The sequence below is a fragment of the Macrobrachium nipponense genome, chromosome 8, assembly GCF_015104395.2.
Source record: "Macrobrachium nipponense isolate FS-2020 chromosome 8, ASM1510439v2, whole genome shotgun sequence".
Classification (NCBI taxonomy): Eukaryota; Metazoa; Arthropoda; class Malacostraca; order Decapoda; family Palaemonidae; genus Macrobrachium; species Macrobrachium nipponense.
In genome coordinates, this window is record NC_087203.1 from 58,065,081 (window position 1) to 58,087,089 (window position 22,009).

Here is a 22,009-nt window from a genome sequence, read left to right on the forward strand (position 1 = left end):
ATCCCAGTGAATTACCACCTGGTCCATTCATTCTCTCTATATACAACCTCCTACTAAAGCGACAAACTTCTACTGCAGAAGACAAAGGAACAGATATCAATCAAACCAATGAAGGGCAACCAAAAAGAATAATAATTCCCCTTCACTGTCTCCACCATGTAAGGTACTGGGCCCAAGTCTCTCCAAGCATGCCAGGAGGCTTGCAACTGTCCATCTCCCATAACCTGAGAGCTGCACCCTGAAAGGTATAAAACAAGATTGTACCTGAAGATACTCCCTTATCGCCTTAACCTGAGCAACATAAGCAGACAGAAGCAAGTATTCTCACTTCTTCCAAACTGAGTTAGTATAAGCATGAGAACATTAGCCTGCAGCATTAGAAATGAGTTAAAACTAATTATCTTCCTCACTAAACTCTCGCTGGTGCCAAAAACTTTAAAGCTGATTTCACAAACTGGCTAGGTTGGCACCTCCACTTCTCTAAACTGATGCATACAAGAGAGAACGTGCTGAGTAAAAGAAAACAACTTTAGAAGCTAGAATGAGACTCCATTCAACATGTCCAAAACACAGTCAGTCTCAAATTCGTCTCTCCACAGGAAATAGAAAGAAACTGAACTTCCTACTGAAGACGGTTTAAGAGCCATTAAGCACTTGTATCACAAAAGGCAGTCTCCAGCTCTCCGTGACTTAATAAGAAACAAGAAGACAAGCCACAGAGGACCTAATGGGAGCCTTGTGAGACCAAGTATGAGAAAAGTTACGAAGCATGCTCTCTCAAGCTTAGGTTTCCTTTTCCAAATATCTAAATGGTTTTGAAACACGCTACGACAAACGAGAAATGTTCTCTAAATGGCCTCTTCCCTCAAGCTAAATGATGATACAGCAAAACATAACATTGCAACAAACGTCGATTAAACCGAAGGAGTTTCCCCCCATTCAAAATCATCTTCTGCCATAAGGCAATGGGAGGAGACAGCTGCCGACAGGAGTAAACACCTGGCAACAGGAAGCGAGACTTGGCGATATGAGGCGACAGCAGCCAAGAACTGTATCGCATCCATTCCACAACTCAAAGAAAGGGAGATAGTCTTAAGCAACTCATGGACTCAGGTGCATCCACAAGTCAACTGAAGGAAAGAAAACGAGGCACAAAAGAAAATGGGAAGATTGGGAGGTATGGGAAGAGAGTTACAACGACTCTCCCACCTCGTCCGAATGCGAATCAACATACTAGAAGCATTACCAGATGATACAAAAGCTATGAAGCTAGAGTATCTAGCTTGGAAAGAACCAGATACTAAATATAGAGAAACAATAATTGAAGCAGTAGTACGAGATCTGCTGATAGCCGAAGAAAAGTCATGCATAGAACGAACAAGTGCATTTCGATGGAGAAATAGGAAAAGGCTAGCAGATGAGAATTTAAAATAAGCAAAACATGAGAGGTTGGTTAAACAGTCTACTGAGTCGACGTAATACTTTGTGTTGCATGACAAACAGACACATTATTATCTCAATGAAACTGCCTATAGTACCTATATTGTCAATCCCATGTGCGCTAACTTCCTCAATGATGGCAGAATTTGCATACGGAGTGAAGATTAACATTTACCAAAATTATCCCTAGGAGAACACATTAAGAGAGATTCAGCCCGTGAACAGGATGAAATAGGTATTGGAGAGCACAGAACTCCATCGCCCCGAGAACTAACCAGGTTCCCTGGTAGCCGACTTTTGCAAGGCACACTATCGCTGGACAGTCCAAGGCTTAGACTACATACAGGCTCGGGCACCAACACTCACTTTACTTTTAACAGGGGAACACGAAAAGAGCACACACTATGGGGGGATTTGGAACATTCCCAATCTCAAACTCAGTTAAACTTATATTAGAACCTAAAATAAGTTTAATTCATGTTCTAACTTCTCGATATGCTTTTTCTGAACTGAATGGGAAGCAGAAGGCAGAGCTACAAATGAAGTCTCAATACAGGCAGTCCCCGGGTTAAGACGGGGGTTCCGTTCTTAAGACGCGTCGTAACCCGAAAATCGTCGTAAGCCGGAACGACGTTGTTGAAAACATGTCCACAGGGAAAATTTCACTAATTTGCAATTTTTCTTAAGGGCGTATCTCTAAAATTATCACTAATTTACTTTTTTCATGTGCAACACTGTGTATTCACAAATTACTGTATATTTTCATTAAAATACAAGAGAGAGAGAGAGAGAGAGAGAGAGAGAGAGAGAATTACATAAAACCATTAAATTCATTGACCATTGTATGGCATTTTTACTTTCCCAGCTCCGAGTGTCACTGGAGTTATGAGGTAGAGAAATTGATACAGAAAAAGACGATGGGAAGAATTTTCTTTTGAAATTAGTTATCGTATTATTACTACTTCTATTATTATTATTATTATTATTTGAAAATATAATAAACACGTGCATCTACCATAAAAATTCTCTCATCTCAGTAAGAAAGAGGAATTATCCGTACAAGTGAAATGGAAAGGTCATTTTCATCTCTTTAAAATACGACCATCATGAATTTTTGTAATTACAGTTTTATTATTTATTATTATTATTATTATTATTATTATTACTATTAATATTATTATCATTAAATAACTGAAATTATCAATAAACATTTTACATACTAGTACCATAAAAATTCTTTCATCTCAGTAAGAGAGAGAGAGAGAGTGTTTATCTCTCTCTCTTCTCTCAAAAAATACTTATAACGCTTCCAGCGAAAGAGAGGGAGGGAGTTACCACTATGACACATTATTATCTTGTGTGGCCAAAAAGGAAAAAAGAGAGAGAGAGAGAGAGAGAGAGAGAGTTAACCTTAATTAAAAGTGACATGGATAGATTAGTATTGTATTTCTTTAAAATACTATCACATATGAATTTTGTAATTACAGTTATTATTATTATTATTATTATTATTTGAAAGTATTAAAAAAATAATACAAGTACATAAAAAATCTCGAGTCTCAGTAAATGAGAGAGAGAGAGAGAGAGAGGAGAGAGAAGAGAGAGAGAAGAGGGGGGGGGGGGGAAGAAATTTCATGAGCACTTGATGGCAACACAGCAGCTCCTTCCCTCCCCTGTCACACAACTTGATATATCTGACAGTTTTTAGTACCTGGAGTTAGAGAAAGGCTTAGGAGAAAGAAGACTGGGATTTCCTTCATTCTTCCATAATTTTTTAAATATATAAGCTAAAATCTTACTAATTCACTATGGTATTTTCTTTAATGAATTGATATTATTGCTGTATAAATTAATATTAATATTTGAAAATAGTAAATCATTTATTTATCATACAAAAAAACATACATCTTTGTAGTAGAGAGAGAGAGAGAGAGAGAGAGAGAGAGAGACGAGAGAGAGAGAGAGAGAGAAGAGAGAGAGAATTATTATTTTTATTATGTGATATCATTTCAACTTACTTACTAATACAGTATTAATAAAATTAATATTTGAAAAATTAGTAAATAATTTTGTATTATAAAAATGTATTTAGTCATGAAAATAAACATCAAAATACTAATTAGTGATTATTTTCGTCGTAAAATAGAGAGAGAGAGAGAGAAGAGAGGAGAGAGAGAGGAGAGAGAGAGAGAGGAGAGAGAAACTATGGTTTTTATATCCAAGTCTATGTAGAGTATAAATGGATTCTTTAAGTGAAATAATGTTTCAATGATATTTTGCTGTTTTGTATTAAAGGATATGTATACTGTTTGAGAATGCGTTCCTTATCCTTGACTATGGCTACCATACAGTTTAATAGCGTAAATTAATTTATGCGCCCTCCGCTCAGAAACTAGTTCTGCGTATGAGGTATCGTTAAAAAGCATAAAAAACCATCGTAACCTTGGAATTTGCGTTGTAATCTAACCAAAAACTTAGTTTTGTTATTATTACTGGAAGCAAGCAATAATTTTTTTCATTATTTGCGCTTTTGGACTGTTATAAACTTTGCGCATCGCAAGCTAGTATTCATTCGCTCGGAAACTAGTTCCGCATATGAGGCGTCACTAAAAAAATTAGAAAAATACGACATAAAAAGTGTCAAAAATTATCATAACCTCAAAATTTTTGTTGTAATCTATCCAGAAACTTATTTTTATTAATATACTGTGCTAAACTATAAAGGATTTTTATCATAGTATGCGTTTTTTCAAAGCGTCGTTAACTCGGAGCGTCGGAAGCATCAGCGTCGTAACCTCGGAACAAACGTCGTAACCCAGGGCGGATTTTTCAATTAATATTTAAGAAAAAGCGTCGTAACCTCGGAACGTCGTAACCCGAAGCCGTCGTAACCCGGGGACTGCCTGTACTACCACTACCAAAATGCCTGGCCTAAGTAGGGATAGCTGCAGATGAAGGGACATTAAGTAGGATGGAAATGACAGGTTTAAGTCCTGACCTAACTAATTGCTTTCACAATCTACCAGCTTCCCTTCTTTCCTATACATATCTGACATATTCAGGCATAAAGTCCTCTGAACAATCCCCACATTCCTCACATATAGTTCTAAGATCACACACTGTACCTCTGCAGCCGGTACAAACCAAATGTTGATCTACTTCACAATTCCACCATCCTGCTTACACCAAAATCATTCCTACATACCATGTTATTGGTTTTGCTTTCGGTGGAAGACATCCTATGAAAATGAAATTACCACACTGTAAACAGGTGCAAAACAGCCAAACTTTATTAGAATACCAACAATCACCTAAGCGCAATGGCGGCAGGGAGAATCCTGACAAGAGCTAAAACATTCAAACACCTAGTGGAGAATGGGTGAACTAGACAGTCATTCAGGCAGCCATTTGAATTTTTGCTTGAATGCCGACTCACCTAAAGAGCTTGGAGATATAGCTAATGTTAACAGTAGGTAAGATTCATTTCCAATAATAATGTATTGCAATAGAAGCAGTACCAGTTGAATAATAGTTGATTAATTTATGTACCCTTGCACCACAACAATCCTAATCGTTGTAATCTTATTAGAAGTTAAAGAAGTGAAAGTGGGCTACAGATGTTAATATGTTCATGTACTACTATTAAGGAGTGCACAAGTTCAAGGTCTGGATGTAAGGTACTCACACAATGAAGATCTTAATTATTTAGACAATAAACTTCAAAGGTTCCTAAACACAGAAAAAGTGATTTTTCTTATACACCACATAAAGAGGACAGACTGACATCTGTTTTTGCTCTGTGCTGGAAATGATTACATAAAAAACATAGACAGCAGTGATACACTGTGGCTCAGCAGCAAACAGGCTCATAAGACACAAAGTTGGGAGCTTATCTAATTAGTTTAATCAACAACCTTGGTACATATATTGAATACCTGGTACACTGTCTCATTGTTTTCTAAGAGGTAAGGTACACTGTCTCATTGTTTTCTAAGAGGTAAAAATAGCATAAAGTGAAGAAAAAAAAAATTCTTCTGACAACAGTCAATACTAGGGTTTACATTTTTCTTAAAGATAAGTTTTCATACTTTGCTAATGTATGAGACACTGCACAAGATGATTAATGTACTTACTCAACATCAGAAATTGATTTTCCAATGACAACATGGACAATCCCATCCTCATTTTTGAAGTTTGGAATCTTGGCATAACAAACAGTCTTGAATCGACAATAGGGGTTTTCTGGAGTAAATTCTGCAGGAGGCATATTCTGGGCATAATATCCTGAAATAAAAGAGAGGGAGAAAAACTTCAGTGTGTATTTCATATGCTTATAGTAGTTTGTTTTATGCTTGCTGTTTTTCAAATAAGTTATGCTTTGTGTTTCTGTTCTACCTTGTTTTCCTATCTGTTCCCCTACCTTGTTTTCCTATGTCTTACTGTTTACTTTGTGAGCTTATGAAAAATAAAAAATTTTCTAAGACAATTTGTATTTTTCATAGCTACAAACCTGAGGTCTTAACAATAGGATAATACCTACGGCCTAGCTGGATCCATGTGAGTATATCGGGTGAAGAGTGGTCAAGGACCGTGCACCCACGCCACAGCGTCAGTCTTTTCTTAAACCGCCTAAACGAGAGTTGTGGCTGACCTCTCTCGGCCTTTACCTGGTTCATTGCCCATTCTCACTTGTGTGTGTGTGTGTGTGTGTGTGTGTGTGTGTGTGTGTGTGTGTGGCCTCGTCAATGTGTGTGCCTGGAACTCCAGGTTTTCTGTGTTCTCGTTTTTTTGGCTTATTCTGCTACGGATCCACACATCACTTGTAGTAGGTGCCATTCTAACGTTTGTACAATAACGAATCCCTGCAAGGAATGCCGTGCATGGCCTAGAAAGCAGTGGAAATTATTTTATAGTAAGAGGGAGCATCATAGTTTCTACTGTTCCTTTATGGGAGGGTTTTTATTCTCCTCTTCCTGATACTATGTCTCCTGCTGCTGTCACACCACATGCTAGAGTTGTGCCTTTGTCCCCTTCCTTTTCTTCCATCAATTCGTTGTTGGAAGTATCGGGAGGCCCTCAGGCTGATTTATGTAATGTTGCCCCCTCTTCCTCGGGAGTTAATTTGATTCCCGAGAGGGAGGAGGCTTTTTCATTGGTTTCTTTTATTTCAGATTCGGAGGTGTCCAAAATGGCGGCACTCTGGGGGACGCTTGGGCTACGGGGTCCACCCTCCTTGGGGGGTTTGCTGACGCACTTCTTGGATGCTCGCTAACCCCCTCCCCCTGGTCTCGTCTTCATTGGTAGCTGAAGTCAGCTATATTATATTGCTCCACCAGTGATGATTGCCGCTTCTTCGAGTCAGAGGGAAGCCGTGGCGTTAGCCCCGCTAGTGATGTCACGGGGTCAGCCATTTTGTATCCCTCCGCAAATGGCATCTGCTTCCTGTTTGGATCGAGGGGGAGCCGTGACGTCATCACCGCTTATGGTGTCACTTCCATTGGTGGCATCACTCCCAGTTGTCTCCGCTGCGCTGCCTCGCTTGTCTGTGTTGTCATTGTTTGTTACTGTGACATCATCTTTGCCATCCAGTTCGCTGCATCTCCCTTCCATGTTGTCGGCCCCTTCTTTTGCTGATCCATCTGAGGCTTTATGCCAGGCGGTTCTAAAGATATTAGACTGTTTTAGAAGATAGGTTTGCTGCCATGTTGGCTAGGAGGACTGGAAGCAAACGTGTTGCATCGCCCCCGCCTCCTGCGAAGAGATTGTGTAAGGAGTCAGTGCTGTCTTCCTCTCTTTCTCCCCCATCTCCGCCGTGTAGGCGTATCAAGCATTGGAAGGCTAAGGCCTTTGCCCTTTCTTCATCTGCGAGTGAGGAACAGCACCGCCCATGTTCCTGCAAGTGTTGGTGTTACTAAGAGTGTTAGTTTCTCTTCCCCTGTACGATCTGCAGTGGCTGGTTCGTTCTCTGCATCGAGTCACGAGCATGTTGCAACCGCCAACTTTCGTGCACATGTTGCAGGTGCTTCCACTTCTCCATCTCCAGGGCCTATTCATCGCCATAAGGATCTCAAGGCGCCTGTCAAGAGGTCGAAGGTTGTGAGCGCGGAGTTGGTGCAGCAAGTGTGTTTGCCTGCCCCTCTCCCTGGTACTACCAGGGGTTTCGACTCCGAGGGATTCTCATTCTATCTCGAGTGTTCGAGATTCGTCATCTACGCACGTTAGTGCATCCGCCCTGCACATGCTTGTACGTGGCCATGTTAGAGATTAGAGAATCGTCTGTTGGGAGAGTGCGTAGTGATGTCCCTAGTGTTGTGGTTGGTTTGTCACCAGAGTTGGCGCTTGGATCCAGCCCAGACAGGTTAGTTGGTGCTTCGAGCTGTTTGGCTGCTGGTTCTTTTGTTAATTTACACGAGGAAGGCGCTTTACATAAGCTTGCACATCCTTCTCGTTGTCAGTCTCCGTTGCCGGAGCAGGAGGAGGGAGACACGCAAGAGTTTTTGTCTTCCTTTACAGAAGTTGTCGATCTCATTCAGGGGTTCAACAATTTGGAAAGTAGGACACAGGCTCGATCGTCTTTCACTCCTTCCTGCTTGGAAGCCTTGCTTGGAGCTATACAGGATCCCAAGTCATCGTTTCAACTTCCCTTGTTGGGTCATGTCCAGTCGGTCTTACATAAGGTTAACGCCTCTGTTTCAGATCGGGATGGATCTCTTCACTCTAAGGGCTCTGCCAAGTTGCTTCCCCCGCCTCTCACAAAGCATAGGAAATACTATGCTATAAACTCTGTATACTTGATGTCGCAGCATCTTAACCCAGACATCATTCATCTGCAACTGGGATTGACTTTGGAGCAGGTGAGGTTGGTGGCTCCGTCCTTGTCTCCACAGGATGCCTCAGCGTTGGAGTCTACGGCAGCCTCCATGTTGCACACGGTTTCTTGGCTGGACTTCTGGTCGGCAGTCATTGCCAAGATAGCTTCTGACAGGTCCCCAGGGGGGTCGGTGAGTGCTTCCTCTCTTGCCAGTTTGTTGCAGTCCAGAGGCAAGGTGTTCTCGTATCTTGCTCACCTCGGTGTTAATTTATGGGCTAACCTTCTGATTATAAGAGACACGGCTTTATCCAGGATAGAATGATCAGTTGACCCTGAGCCCTTGCTGGTATTAAAGAATGGAGATCTTTTGGAATCACAATTTCTGTTCTTTCGGACCGAGCTGAAGGATGCGATAGACCGGCGCAGGGCTGGCACAAAGGACAGATTAGTGCACCAGGCTGTGTCTAAGTCAGAGTCTCGTCTTCGGAGAAGTCCAGCTCCTCCTCCTCCCCCCCTGCCCAGCAGCAGTCACAAAGGTTGTCGCTTGGTAGGCTGTCAAGGAGCTCAGTTTTGGCAGGACCTCCCTATTCGTCACAGCCTAGGTCAAAGGACCAATGTCCCTTTTGCTCCTGTTCCTTTGAGTTGAGAAGGGGCCCAAGGGGCTGAGGTAAAGAGGGTCGTTGGTAGGTTAAGCGCCTCTCCCTCTCCTGTGCCACAGGTGTGGGGGTGCCTGGCGGGACATTGGGCCAAATGGCAGAGTTATAGGGCTGAGAAGTGGGTAGTGGATGTCCTTTGGGTGGGGTATCTACTGCCATTTGACTTCTCTCCCCCACTCTTGGACAAGCCGTTGCTCAGGAGGGTGCATCCTCCAGATTCTCTGAAGTTCTTGGCTCTCCAGGAGGAAGTGCAGAAGATGCTGGACAAGGATGCGATAGAGGAAGTGGTGCGTCCATCTCCCAAGGTTTTAGAGTCACATCTTCTTGGTGCCCAAGGCGTCGGGAGGTTGGAGACCTGTGATCGACTTATCCACCTTGAATCATTTCATCAGGAAGACGAGGTTCAAGATGGAGACCCCACGTTCAGTGTTGGCAGTTGTGAGGGAAGGCAACTTCATGCTGTCGATAGACTTGAGGGACGCATACTTCCAGATCCCTATTCATCTGACATCCAGAAGTTCTTTCACTTCTCTCTCGGAGATAAGGTCTTCAAGTTCAAAGTCCTGTGCTTCGGGCTGACCACAGCCCTTCAAGTGTTCAAAAGGGTCTTCTCTCTCATCTCAAATTGGGCCCAGGCTCAGGGGATCCATTTGCTGAGGTACCTTGATGACTGGTTGGTCCTGGCAGGTTCCAGGGAGAAGCTGCTGCAGGACAGAGATCATCTGCTTTGGTTTTGTCTGGAACTGGGCATTGTGGTTAACCAAGAGAAGTCAAACCTCGTACCCAGTCAAAGGATTCTCTACCTGGGCGTGGTCATCGATACAGCGGTTGCAAGAGTTTTCCTGTCAGATCAGAGGTTAGAGAAGTTACGAGTGGTGCCGCACGACTTCCTGTTGGAACCACATCAGTCAGCTCATCAGTGGCAGGTTCTTCTGGAAGCTTTGTCTTTCCTGGAGAAGCTGGTCCCTCATGGGCACCTTCATCTTTGGTCTCTACAATGGAGACCGGGGGAATTCCAGTCTCTGGCGGGGGACTCGCCCGTTAAAGGTTCCTCTGTCTCTGGAAGTGAGAGAAGACCTTCGTTGGTGGTTGGACAACCGAAATCTTTTGAAGGATGTTCCTCTGCGTTCTCTCCCTCCAGACTTCCTTATGTTTTCAGACGCCTCCCTCACAGGTTGGGGGGCTCTTTAGGCAGCCTCATTGCCTCGGGCGTTTGGAGTTTGGAGGACAAACAGCAGCATATCAACATCTTGGAGTTGAAGGCAGCCTTTCTGGGTTTGAAGGAGTTTTGGGAGAAAGTAGAGGGTCATTCTGTCATTCTCATGTCGGACAACACCACGGTAGTCGCTTATGTGAACAAGCAGGGAGGCCTGGTTTCACGTCAACTTCACGCCTTGACGTCGAGGTTCACCAGTGGGTGGTCAGGAATTCGGTAGAGCTCTCAGCCAGTTATATCCCAGACAAACAGAATGTGGTCACAGACAAACTCAGTTGTTGGGATCAGATCCTAGGCACAGAGTGGTCTCTTCATCAGGTAGTAGCAGAAAAGCTCTTCCAAGGTTGGGGGAGACCCATGCTGGACCTTTTTGCAACCCGGTTCAACAGGAAACTGCAGATATTCTGTTCAGTGGTTACAGATCCTTTAGTGTTAGCAGAGGACGGGTTCCAACCTCCCTGGGACAACCAGGAGGTGTATGCCTTCCCTCTGTTTTGTTTGATCCATATAGTACTGAACAGGCTAATGAGTTTGCAGGGTCTCAGGATGACTTTAGTAGCTCCTCTGTGGCCTCAAGCGGAATGGTTTCCAGATCTGCTGTCACTGCTGTCGGAGGTTTCAAGAGAAATTCCCCCTTGGTGGCATCTCCTGTGTCAGCCGCATGCAGAAAGGTTCCACCAGTCAGTAGAATCCCTTTCTCTTCACAGTCTGAGCAAGAGGCTTTTCTCAGAGAACAGCAGAGCATATGTCCAGCAGTCTCAGAAGGTTGACCTCTGCAGTTTACCAAGGCAAATGGGCGATTTACTGTGACTGCTGTCGTAAACAGGGTTTTTCTCCACTCGGAACCTCTATTCAGCACATAACACTTTTTACCTTCCTCAGGGATGAGAAATGTTTGTCCGTTTCTGCCCTTAGAGGCTACAGGGCGGCCCTAAGTTTAGTGTTATGCCTTAGAGGTATCAACATCTCATCCTGGGAACTTTCCTTGCTAGTTAAGGGGTTTGAGCAAACGAGTTCTCCCAGGGAGCTCAAGCCTCCGACGTGGGATGTTTCCTTGGTTCTGAGAAGAGCCTTTGCGTTGCTCTTCTGACAGGAACTTGACGCTCGAGATTGTTTTCCTCCTGGCCTTGGCATCTTCGAAGAGAGTGGGGCAGCTGCACGGTCTGAACTATGATGGGAAGCACACCAAGGGTTGGGGGTCAGTGTCCTTCAAATTTGTCCTGGAATTCGTGGCCAAGACCTAGATCAGTTATCAACAAATGGCAAATTTTTAGATTAATCCGTTTCCTAATACACAAACCTGAAGTTCTTTATATAGGGATTTAGCTTGTAAACCAGAGCTGGAATGGTTTAACTTTCACACAAGGCCATTAACTACAAACAGGAAGAAGGAAACAACCCCACACCCGTCATACTGCACTCCACTTTGCCTTTCAGGCCATGTACAGTGGAACCTCAGTTTTCTTACATAATCCATTCCAGAACCAGAACATCTGATGAAGTTCGAAGTGTGCGAAATCTGAAAGAATAATTCCCATAAGGGATAACGTATATACAATTAACGCATTCCAGACACCCCAAAATATTTTTCTAAATGCATTTTATAGAGAATAAACAGTTTTAGCTACATAAAACAATGAGAAATAAATATAAATGACTAATGAAACAAGTAAATGAACACTTAACCCTTGCTGGACGGGCAGTTCCTCAGGCCGGGTAAACTTTGCGGTCGGCCAATTTACAAAAAACACATCAATGGAAAGAGGAAGATATGCAAATGTACACGGTGAAAGAAAAAAAATTCTAAAAAAATTCCCCTACCTTCCACAAGAAGTTGAAAATGACCATTTACAACCCCTTGTGGGGCCTCTTGTACAAGACAATCATAAATTCTACCAACTTACATACGTTTTTTATTATAAACAAATTTATTCTATTTTGTAAAATTATAATTACTGCTCACACAATATCAAAACAGATAAGAAATAAAAGCAGTAACAAATTCTTGGCACATTTGTTGAAAAATATTTATGTAAATTTGCCAAGAACAAAGATTCAGTAACTTTTTTTTATTTTGCAATTTTCTTTGTAAAATTACATTTACAACTGACATACTATTGTAAAAGACAACAACAAAAAACAACCGCAACCCCTTGGTATATTTATGAGCAAATTTGCAAAAAGGCATCATGTGAGAGAGAGATGCAGAACATTCCCCCTTCAAGTCACAAGCACTACCGAAGTCCTGAGACGCCCACACGTGTTCTTAGTCAGTATAAGAGTTGCCATAAGTGAATTTATGGGGTACGTATAAAAGTATTGGCACCTCTTTCCCACCCGATTCTTTCCAAATCGATGGCGTGTAATACTGTTTAACTACAAGATCAATCTGTCCAACACCCCAAGCCTGTTATTACTACTTCTGATGATCAATCCATCCATTAAGGGTTAACATCACTCTTACCTTTATTGAAGACTCTTCTTAAGAGTACAGAAGATGGAGAGGAGGGGAGAGAGAGGAGGAGAGGTTAATGTTTGGAAGGGGAATCCCCCTCCAGAAGGACTTCAGATATCAAGGACCTATCTGAGCCTACTTTTCTCTGTTTTTTATTAGCACTATCTGGGGTTACTTCCCCTCTTTGTTTTTTAGCACTAGATCCAACTTGAGTTACTGCTCCCTTGTTGCACAATAAAACTGTCCAGAGACATTTGTTTCTGGCATCTTTTTAAAATTTGCCTAAAGTGAAACAAGGCATTGTTATTAAGCATGGTGGAGACATAGATTACATCATCTTTGTTGGGATGATAATTCTCCACAAAATTTCTTATGTCACTCCACCTGGAGAAAACATGTCCTTAATCACTGAAGTAGGCACATAATCCCCTCTCTCTTCCTCCTCCTCTGATGCCTCATCTGGCATGTGTTGGTTCCTACTGAAGGTCTTGCAGCTCTTCAGTGGTTAGCTCTTCCCTATGGGCATCCACTAACATTTCCACATCCTTGCCACTCACATCCAAGCCCAAGGACTTCCCCAGAGACACAATAGATTCCACAACACGTAGGGCCGTTAGGGTCAGCCTCAAATCCTTCAAAATCATTCCCAACATAACATTCTGCCCACAATTTTTTCCAAGCAGAGTTCATTGTCGTCCTGGAAGTCACTCCCTGCCAAGCCTTACCTATAAGGCTTATGCAATTGAAGATACTGAAGTGATACTTCTAAACTCTCTTAGGGTCAATTCAGTGTCTCAGTAACTTCAAAGCACCTTTGAAACAGTGCCTTCATGGACAGTTTCTTGAAGTTTGAAATGATCTGTTGGTCCATGGGCTGGTATTCCAAGCCAGGAGGAGGTGCAGGAGCATTTTCCATACCTGGAGGCACTTAAATGGCAAGTGATCTTCCTGGAGGTATTTTTTCACATGCAGGCCAAACACTTCATTGACACACTAAGTCAGCGTTTCCCAACCTGGGGTGCTAGCACCCCCTGGGGATGCTGAAATCAATTATTGGGGGTGCTGGGAAGCGATACACACATGACGGTAAAATATCACTTCCTAGCAAGGCTTGACCAGTTCTGCAGTACACGTTCGGTACTTGTTTGTATCTGACATGAGAGCGGCTAGACTGTGGGGCCAGTGGCAGCCAGACAGTAGCACTGTAGTTATTCAGTAGCAGTGCAACAGAGCAGTACAGCTCCTACATATTTGAGTTTTGTCGGCATATCTAAGACTATCTTTGATTTCCAGTAATGCTGGTAAGTCCATTGGAAAGTATTCTCTCTCTCTCTCTCTCTCTCTCTCTCTCTCTCTCTCTCTCTCTCTCTCTCTCTCTCTCTCTCTCTCTCTCTCTCTCTCTCCCCAATGTGTCGCTTCATGTTATTATCTGTAAAAGGAGTGATGACGTTTTTCAATACTAAAGTATTGAAAAACTAAAATCTTGGAACCCTGGTATCAGAGGCGAGTGGCTTCGTAGCACGTGGGTAGGCTATGTTTTTTTTCAGTGTGCATATTGTCATTTCGCTTATTATTTTTCCTGAATTAGATGTATTACAGTTAAGTGGTTGTTTTATGTTGATTCTTTATCTAAAATGAATATGTCAACCTTTTCCGTGATAGTTTCTGGTCAAAAGTAAGAAGTATAAGTGTGCAAGAATTGAATAATAATAATAATAATAATAATAAAATGAAGTTAGCCATCAGTATGTAGGGTACACACACACACACACGTTTACTCTTTACAAGTTTTCAATGTATACACACATTTGGAACATACACACCACATGCAGGGTTTCAACGTAAGGTAAAAATACCTTAAAATACAGTAATCAGATCTCCTTTCACTAGTTTAGCATCAGATCAAGTGGGAGAAGGTAGGATCAGTCTGCACAGATGGTGGCCCAGCCATGCTGGGGAATAAGTCTGGATTTGCTGCTCTAGTGAAGGAGAGGGTACCAGATATCATTACAAAGCACTGTGTACTCCATCGCCATCCTTTGGCGGTAAAGACATTGCCATCTCATTTGAAAGAAGTTCTGTCCGTCTGTGTTAAAGTTGTCAATTACATCCGGGGACGTGCTTTAAACCGCAGAGTGTTCAAGTTATTTTGTGAGGAGATGGGAAGTGAACATCAGGTGCTTCTCTTCCACACTGAAGTGCGATGGCTCTCCCGTGGAAAAATGCTGACACGTATTGCAGAGCTCGCTGATGAGATTGCAATATTTCTCCGAGAGTATCAGAGTGATTTTGCTGAAAATTTTGAGGACGAAATTTTCATTCCCTCCCTCTCCTACCTGGCAGACATTTTCGGTCATCTGAATGATCTCAACTTGTCCATGCAAGGCAGGTTTGCTAATAATATTGATTGTACAGAGAAGGTAGAAGCCTTCAAGAAGAAAATATCACTGTGGAAGCGTCGAATCCAGGGAGGAAATGTGGGAAGCTTTCCTATCCTGGATGAAAAACATGGAGACAAGGCAATCCAGCCAATGCTTGTAGAAAATATTGTTGCTCACCTCTCACTCCTAGAGACCACTAAGGAACAATACTTTCCCATGGATCATTCATTTCCAGAATGGATACAGCAGCCCTTCTTGGCAGATATGGATGATGATGATAACCTAAAGGAGGAGCTTATTGATCTGCAGGTGAACCAGGGTTGTCAAACAAAATTTCGCACACTACCGCTGTCAGGTTTCTGGTGTGATCAGTTGGTAGCATACCCTGGATTAGCAAAGGCAGCGCTGGAAATGATCATCCCATTTCCAACTACCTACCTCTGTGAAAAGGCTTTCTCCACCATGCTCCAAATCAAAACAACTGCCCGGAACCGACTTCAAATTGGGTTGCTTCGTGATATGAGGGTGGCTCTGGCCAACACAAAGCATCGAATTGAGAAACTAGTTGCACATAAGCAACAGCAAAAATCACATTGATGTATGTACATATGATTGATTACCCAATTGTACATATTTAAATCCATGCAATTTCCTTTTTTCTCATTTTTTTTATTTCTTTTATAAACAATATTGGTATTTTGTGTTAGTTTTAAGGAATGAACAAAATAAAATTGAACAAGCAGTACACTTCACATTCCTTTATCCTTCTAGTTACCTAGTAATAAGATATTAATAATTAAGATAATTAGGGGGTGCTGGACTGCTTAGACATGACAACAGGGGGTGCTAGGTTTGGAAAAGGTTGGGAAACACTGCACTAAGTGAAAAGCCTTGTGAACCATGCCTTTTTTTAGCATTCCACATCACAGGGAATTTATTTCTTAACCCTTTACTGCCGACTGGACGTATTTTACGTCGACATTTTTTGTCTCCCGTGTGCCGACTGGACGTATTTTACGTCGACTTACAAAAGTTGTTTTTAAAATTCGCGGAAAAATACTTATAGGCCTACCAGCCTAAAACTTTTGAATCACGCGCCTTGGGGGATGCTGAGAGTTCACGGATCAAGGTGTTGTTTTGTTTACAATCATTACACAGGCGTGCAAGCACAAATTTCTTTCTTGCCGCACTAAAAAGTATCTGTGACACATCTCGGAAATTATTTTGTCACTTTGACATAATTTTTGTACCATTGTAAATTAGCCGTTACATGGAGTATTATTTATGAAAATGTGTGCATTTTTATGTAGAATACAACAATAAAATACTCATGATTGTAGCTTTTATCAGTTTTGAGATATTTTCATATAAATAACGATAATTGCCAAAATTTCAACCTTCGGTCAACTTTGACTCTACCGAAATGGTCGAAAAAGGCAATTGTAAGCTAAAACTCTTATATTTTAGTAATATTCAATCATTTACCTTAATTTTGCAACTAATTGGAAGTCTCTAGCACAATATTTCGATTTATGGTGAATTTATGAAAAAACTTTTTCCTTACGTCCGCGCGGTAACTTCCGAAAAAAATCATACATGCGATTGTGGTAATGTTTGCACCATTTTAAAATTAGCCGTTATATAAAGTTTTATATATGGAAATGTGCGCAATTTCATGCACAATACAACTAAAAACAACCCATGGTGAATTTATGAAAAAAATAACATTTTCTTTACGTCCGCACGGTAACTCTTCCGAAAAAATCATACGTGCGATTGTGGTAATGTTTGCACCATTTTAAATTAGCCGTTACATAAAGTTTTATATATGAAAATGTGCGCAATTTCATGTAGAATACAACAAAAGATAATTGAAGGTTGTAGCTTTTCTCATCTTTTAAATATTTGCATATAAATCACGATAAATAGAAAAAAAACCACGTTCGGTCAACTTTGACTCTACCGAAATGGTCGAAAAACGCAATTGTAAGCTAAAACTCTTACAGTCTAGTAATATTCAGTCATTTATCTTCATCTTGAAACAAATTCGAAGTCTCTAGCAAAATATTTAGATTTATGGTGAATTTAAAAATAAATCTTTCCTTCCCTCCGTGCGCGGATTCTCCGCCACTAATCTCCGAAATGCGTATGTCCCATTCTCGGAATATTTGCTCCGTTTCATATTAGGCATTTCATAGAGTTTTATATATGAAAATGTGCGCAATTTCATGTAGAATAAAACGAAAAATATTTGAAGGTTGTAGCTTTTCTTATTTCCGAAATAATTGCATATAAAAAATATATATAAAAAAATTCGACATTTGGTCAACTTTAACTCGTCAGATATGGTCGAAAACTGCAATTGTAAGCTAATACTCGTACAGTATAGTAATATTCAATCATTTGTCTTCATTTTGAAAGAAATTAGAAGTCTCTAGGACAATATTTGGATTTATGGTGAATTTTTGATAAAAATATTTGTTTACGTCAGCGAGTTACGAATTCATGCATTATTTTGTGATAATATTTTCTCTGTGTTGCTTTTATCGTTTTACAATGTGTTATATACCAAAATGATTGCAATTTAGTGTACATTACAACGAAAAAAAAGCAACTTGTTACCTTTAACCGTTTTGCGCACAGTGCGATTTGAATACAATTATATATGAAATTTCGTTTTTGCGCTGTCATATATTGCATTATTTATATATGATAATGATAATTTTTTTCATTTCTGATGGTTGCATACTAAACTTCAGCCAATGAAAAATAAAGGAGCCAAAAATGAACTCTTAATCTTGAAAACTAAGTGCGCTGTGATTTTTTGAAAAAAATATTTTTTCCGCTTCCGCGCTCACTCTGAAACACCTCCGGCACACGGGAGACAATTTTTTTTTACTGCTTCGGCGTTTAAGGGTTAATAACATTTGTCTTTCTTGAACACTTGGGGAGTTTCAGAGTGATACACCAATAGGGGCTTCACTTTGAAATCCCCACTGGCATTCCCACAGAACAAGGGAATTGGCCTATCTTTCATAGGCTTGTGTCTGGCAATGAACTTTCCTCCTGCATAATGTAGGTCCTCTGGCATTTTTTTCCAAGAGACCTGTTTCATTGCAACTGAAGACTTGTTGAGGGAGGAATCCTTCAGACTAAATATTCTATGAATTCATCGACTAATTCCTCGGCCACACATTTGTCAGAACTCGCAGCCTACCCATGCTTTACGACACTATGTATGCCCTTTCGCTTTTTTTATTTTTCAAACAAGCCTCTGCTGGCCTTAAAACCACTAACAGCAGCACTTGTTGTAGGCATACTGAGATCAGCATACAACATTCTTGCATTTTCACAAATTATCACTTCTGACACACTATCTCTCACTAACTGTTTTTTGTTGATCCACACCATATCTCTGTTTTGTTAAAGACATTACCCCTTTTGCAATATCAGCTGCCTTGATTTCTTTTTTCTTCACTAGGAAGAAGCTGATTGTTGAAACGAACTTGCTGTACAGTATAGAGAGAACAGTCATGCATATGCCACTTTCATACTTTGCTACAAGTTTTTTCTTGAATACTATAATGTTTCTCACCTTTTTTTACAGAAGGGCTGGCACCTGGAACTTTCTTTGGCCCCATCATGGCTTGTATTTAGCAGTTGCACTCAAATAAAAAGCACAAAACACAACAAACACATGGGGTGATTAGGAATGCTAACGATCGAGTTGATGCTCATTCACCGAGAAACAAAGACAGAATTGGTCACGAGAGAACACAGGATATTTTTGGGGGGAGCTCAGTAAGGGGCCTAGTCATGAGGTTGGCCCAAGAAGGAGCGTTTCCGAATGTACGAAATCTGAAGATGTGTACGAAACTGGAGTCGAAATTTTGTCAGAAAAACTCTATGATAACCGAATCGTAAGAAAACCAGGCCGTACGAAATCAGAGGTTTGACTGTACCATAATGAGGAATGGCTGAGGTGGCACATGAATGTAAAGAACTTCAGGTTTGTTTGTTATGAAAAATACAAATTACTTTAAAAATTTATTTGTTCCTACACATTACAAAGTTTTGCTCTTTACATGAGAAACTTCTCCATGGGGGGTAGGGGGGGTCTGGGCAAATCTCTGACTGGCTGGTTCTACCCACCCATAAATGCCTTCCTAGTCTGAAAAGAGCTGAGGAAGGAATCCTGCACCTCTAGTTTGTTGAACATATGGAAGTTGCAACTGCAGACTTCTGGTGTAAAGTAATGAGTTTGTTTCATTACCTTTGATGAAGGCTTGGAGGTACCCAAAAGTTTCAGACAATAAAACTTCCTAATAAAACCAACAGGTTTGTTTCACTCCCTATCCCTCTCTCACCTCGTCTAAGAGAGGGAGACATGTATTTAATCAATCTACCTGCCTCTCTGTCCTATGAGAAAGGTAAAGGAGAAAAGGAAGGAGACCTGTCACTTGCTACCTGTCTCCTGAGGGGAGCTGGGTGAGCTACACAACTTGTTGGGCAGCCACCACAGGGCCCAAGGAAAATGTGTCTAATGGCTTGTGGGCAACATTCTACAGGTAAACCATCGTAATGTGGTCTGGTGCAACCACACCCCCAATCATAGTGCCCGCTGAACTGATAGGCTCTTCCGGAAAACTAGAGATGGGGGATACCCCTAACCTCATTTGTTTGTGTGGTGTTTTTACATTGCATGGAACCAGTGGTTATTCAGTAACGGGACCAACGGCTTTATGTGACTTCCAAACCACGTCAAGAGTAAACTTCTGTCATCAAAAATGCACATCTCTAACCCCTCAGTGGAATGCCCGAGAATCGAACTTGCGGCCACCGAGGTGGCAGGTCAAGACTATATCGCTCACGCCACTGAGGTGCTCCCCCTAACCATGTGAATTCTTACACAGACTGAACTCCTGTCTTCCTTGTCAAACGAACAATACAACCATTTGACTCTCACGAAGCCAGAAAGGGATCATGTTCTTGGACACCTTGTTCTTGGCTGAGCCAGTACTAACGAAGATGTGTTGACACTCAGGCCTGAGAGGCTGAGTTCTCTTGAAGTAGTACCACTACTACACCCTAACTGGACATAGCAGCACCTCATCCTAATCATTACCTACAAAGTCCTATAATGATGGGATTCAAAAGGACTTAAATCTAGTATCAAGGACCAACGGATTCTGAGTTTTTGCTAAAAATTCCTGGACAAACTTGAGCATAACAGACCTCCATCCCACTGAGTGCTTAACATCAAAGGAAAGGCTGCGTTTGCCTAATCTCTTTGCCGAAGCCAGGGGAAGGAAAAAAAGTCTTGCAAGTTTCTGTTCCCTATAGAGCTCTTAGTATATTGCAAAGAACCAGATGTGCCTCTCACTGGAAAAGGCATGTTAGACCTAGCAGTTACAATGGCTATCCCCTACACCAGGGGTTTTCAACTTGGAGTACAAGGTACACCAAGGGTCTGTCAAGGGTATGTGCTCCCCATGGGTTGTTAGGGGTAGGGGCATGACCACCCACTTGCTGACAGGCAGGACACCTCTACTGTAGTTCAAATGGTAAGCTTATAAGTGGATTGACTTTCCTTACTGCAAAATGAAATAGACAGACACTTTCCTGATGTGTCTGAAGGAAACTTAAAGCTAATTAAGAGACCTTTTCCATACAGATGTTGCTTTTGTTAATGATGCTATTGAGGAAGAGTTTATTGAACTTATGGGTGGTTCCTGTGCTTGTGATCTATTTAAGAAAAAGTCTTCAGTCAGGTTCTGGTGTAAAATATCCAAATCATACGAGAAACTGGGTTTTCCAGCGTACTTGGTCATAAAATCAAAACTAATTTCTGGAATGAATGTGGAAGCCGGCCTTCGATGTGCTTTAGCAAAAACTGCTCCTCAGCTCACTAGTCCAGTTGATGAAAAATAGTTTCAGCAATCTCATTAACTCCCTTTGCTGCTGATGTAATAATAATGTATTTTGTTTTTGCAGCTCAATACCATAACCTTGAAAATTTACTGCATGGAAACAGGTAAATAATTTTAATAAAATTTTCTTTATTTTTATGGAATTCTTTGTGTTCACAATAATACTGGTTATGTCAGGCTAGTTATGTGCTTACTTCCCTTTACCACAATACTTGCAAATATACACAATGGAATTTTTTTTCTGACATTGTGGAGGGGGTACGTTACTGACATTAAAAACACCAAAAAGGATACATTGTTAATAAAAGGTCATAAACCCCTGGCCTACACCCTCCCAAAGAAAAATGAAAGGGAGAACCTACCCTGCTAGTGAAGCAAGCACAATCCATAGACCAAGCATTCAGAGAGCAAACAGGTTGTGTGGGCCCCTCTCTAAGCAACTTTTTGGAGACACAGGAAGAGGGGTTTTGGGCCACAATGTGCACCTGATCACCAGCAAATGCAGAGCAAGCAAAGGGTACAAGCTTATCCAGGTGTGAACCCAAGAGTTCATAGGAGAATAGGTAGGAGTAGTGCTTTTGTCAAAGTGGGTAGATGGGGAGGCACCAGCCCTGCCAGAGGTATGAAGCTTACACACTCGTGATCCACACCCCTGTTCTGCTTTGAGAAGGAGCAGTGCATGTAAGGAATCCACCTTGACTTCTTATGTGAGGCCTTAGACTTCCCCTTCTTCTTGTCTACATGAAAGAAGAGTGTCCTGGGATGAGCCAGAGGCATACAGTAAAGATGATGATGAGGATGTAAGCTGCTTCTGTTTCTTCTTGATAGTCCTTGTCCTTCTTTCTCCTCATGAACACTCAGAACAAATAGCAAGAACATGTAACACTGACTGCCCTAATTTCTCACTAAGAACTTCACTAGCGTGAACAAAAGCACTTTATGGCACTTCACACCCCTAATTTTGTGAAATAAACATACCACAATAATAGCGAAAGCAATACCGGAATGCACAGAAGTCCCCAGTACACAGCTGTATCATGCATAAAAATAATGTTCACACTTAAGTGCAGTTGGAATCACAATGGGTTGAGTGGGCTGGTAAGGAGTGGGCAAGACACAC

The 22,009-nt window shown here is 41.5% G+C and overlaps 1 protein-coding gene across 1 annotated transcript in view; it reads right to left on the reverse strand.

The window, feature by feature from the left end:
* LOC135223104 (nuclear pore complex protein Nup54-like) overlaps window positions 1–22,009 on the reverse strand; it is a 146,628-nt gene that overhangs the window by 25,759 nt on the left and 98,860 nt on the right. The window contains exon 4 of the mRNA XM_064261608.1: window positions 5,574–5,724. Coding sequence (XP_064117678.1) covers window positions 5,574–5,724 — 151 coding nt within the window. The remainder of the gene's footprint in view (window positions 1–5,573; window positions 5,725–22,009) is intronic.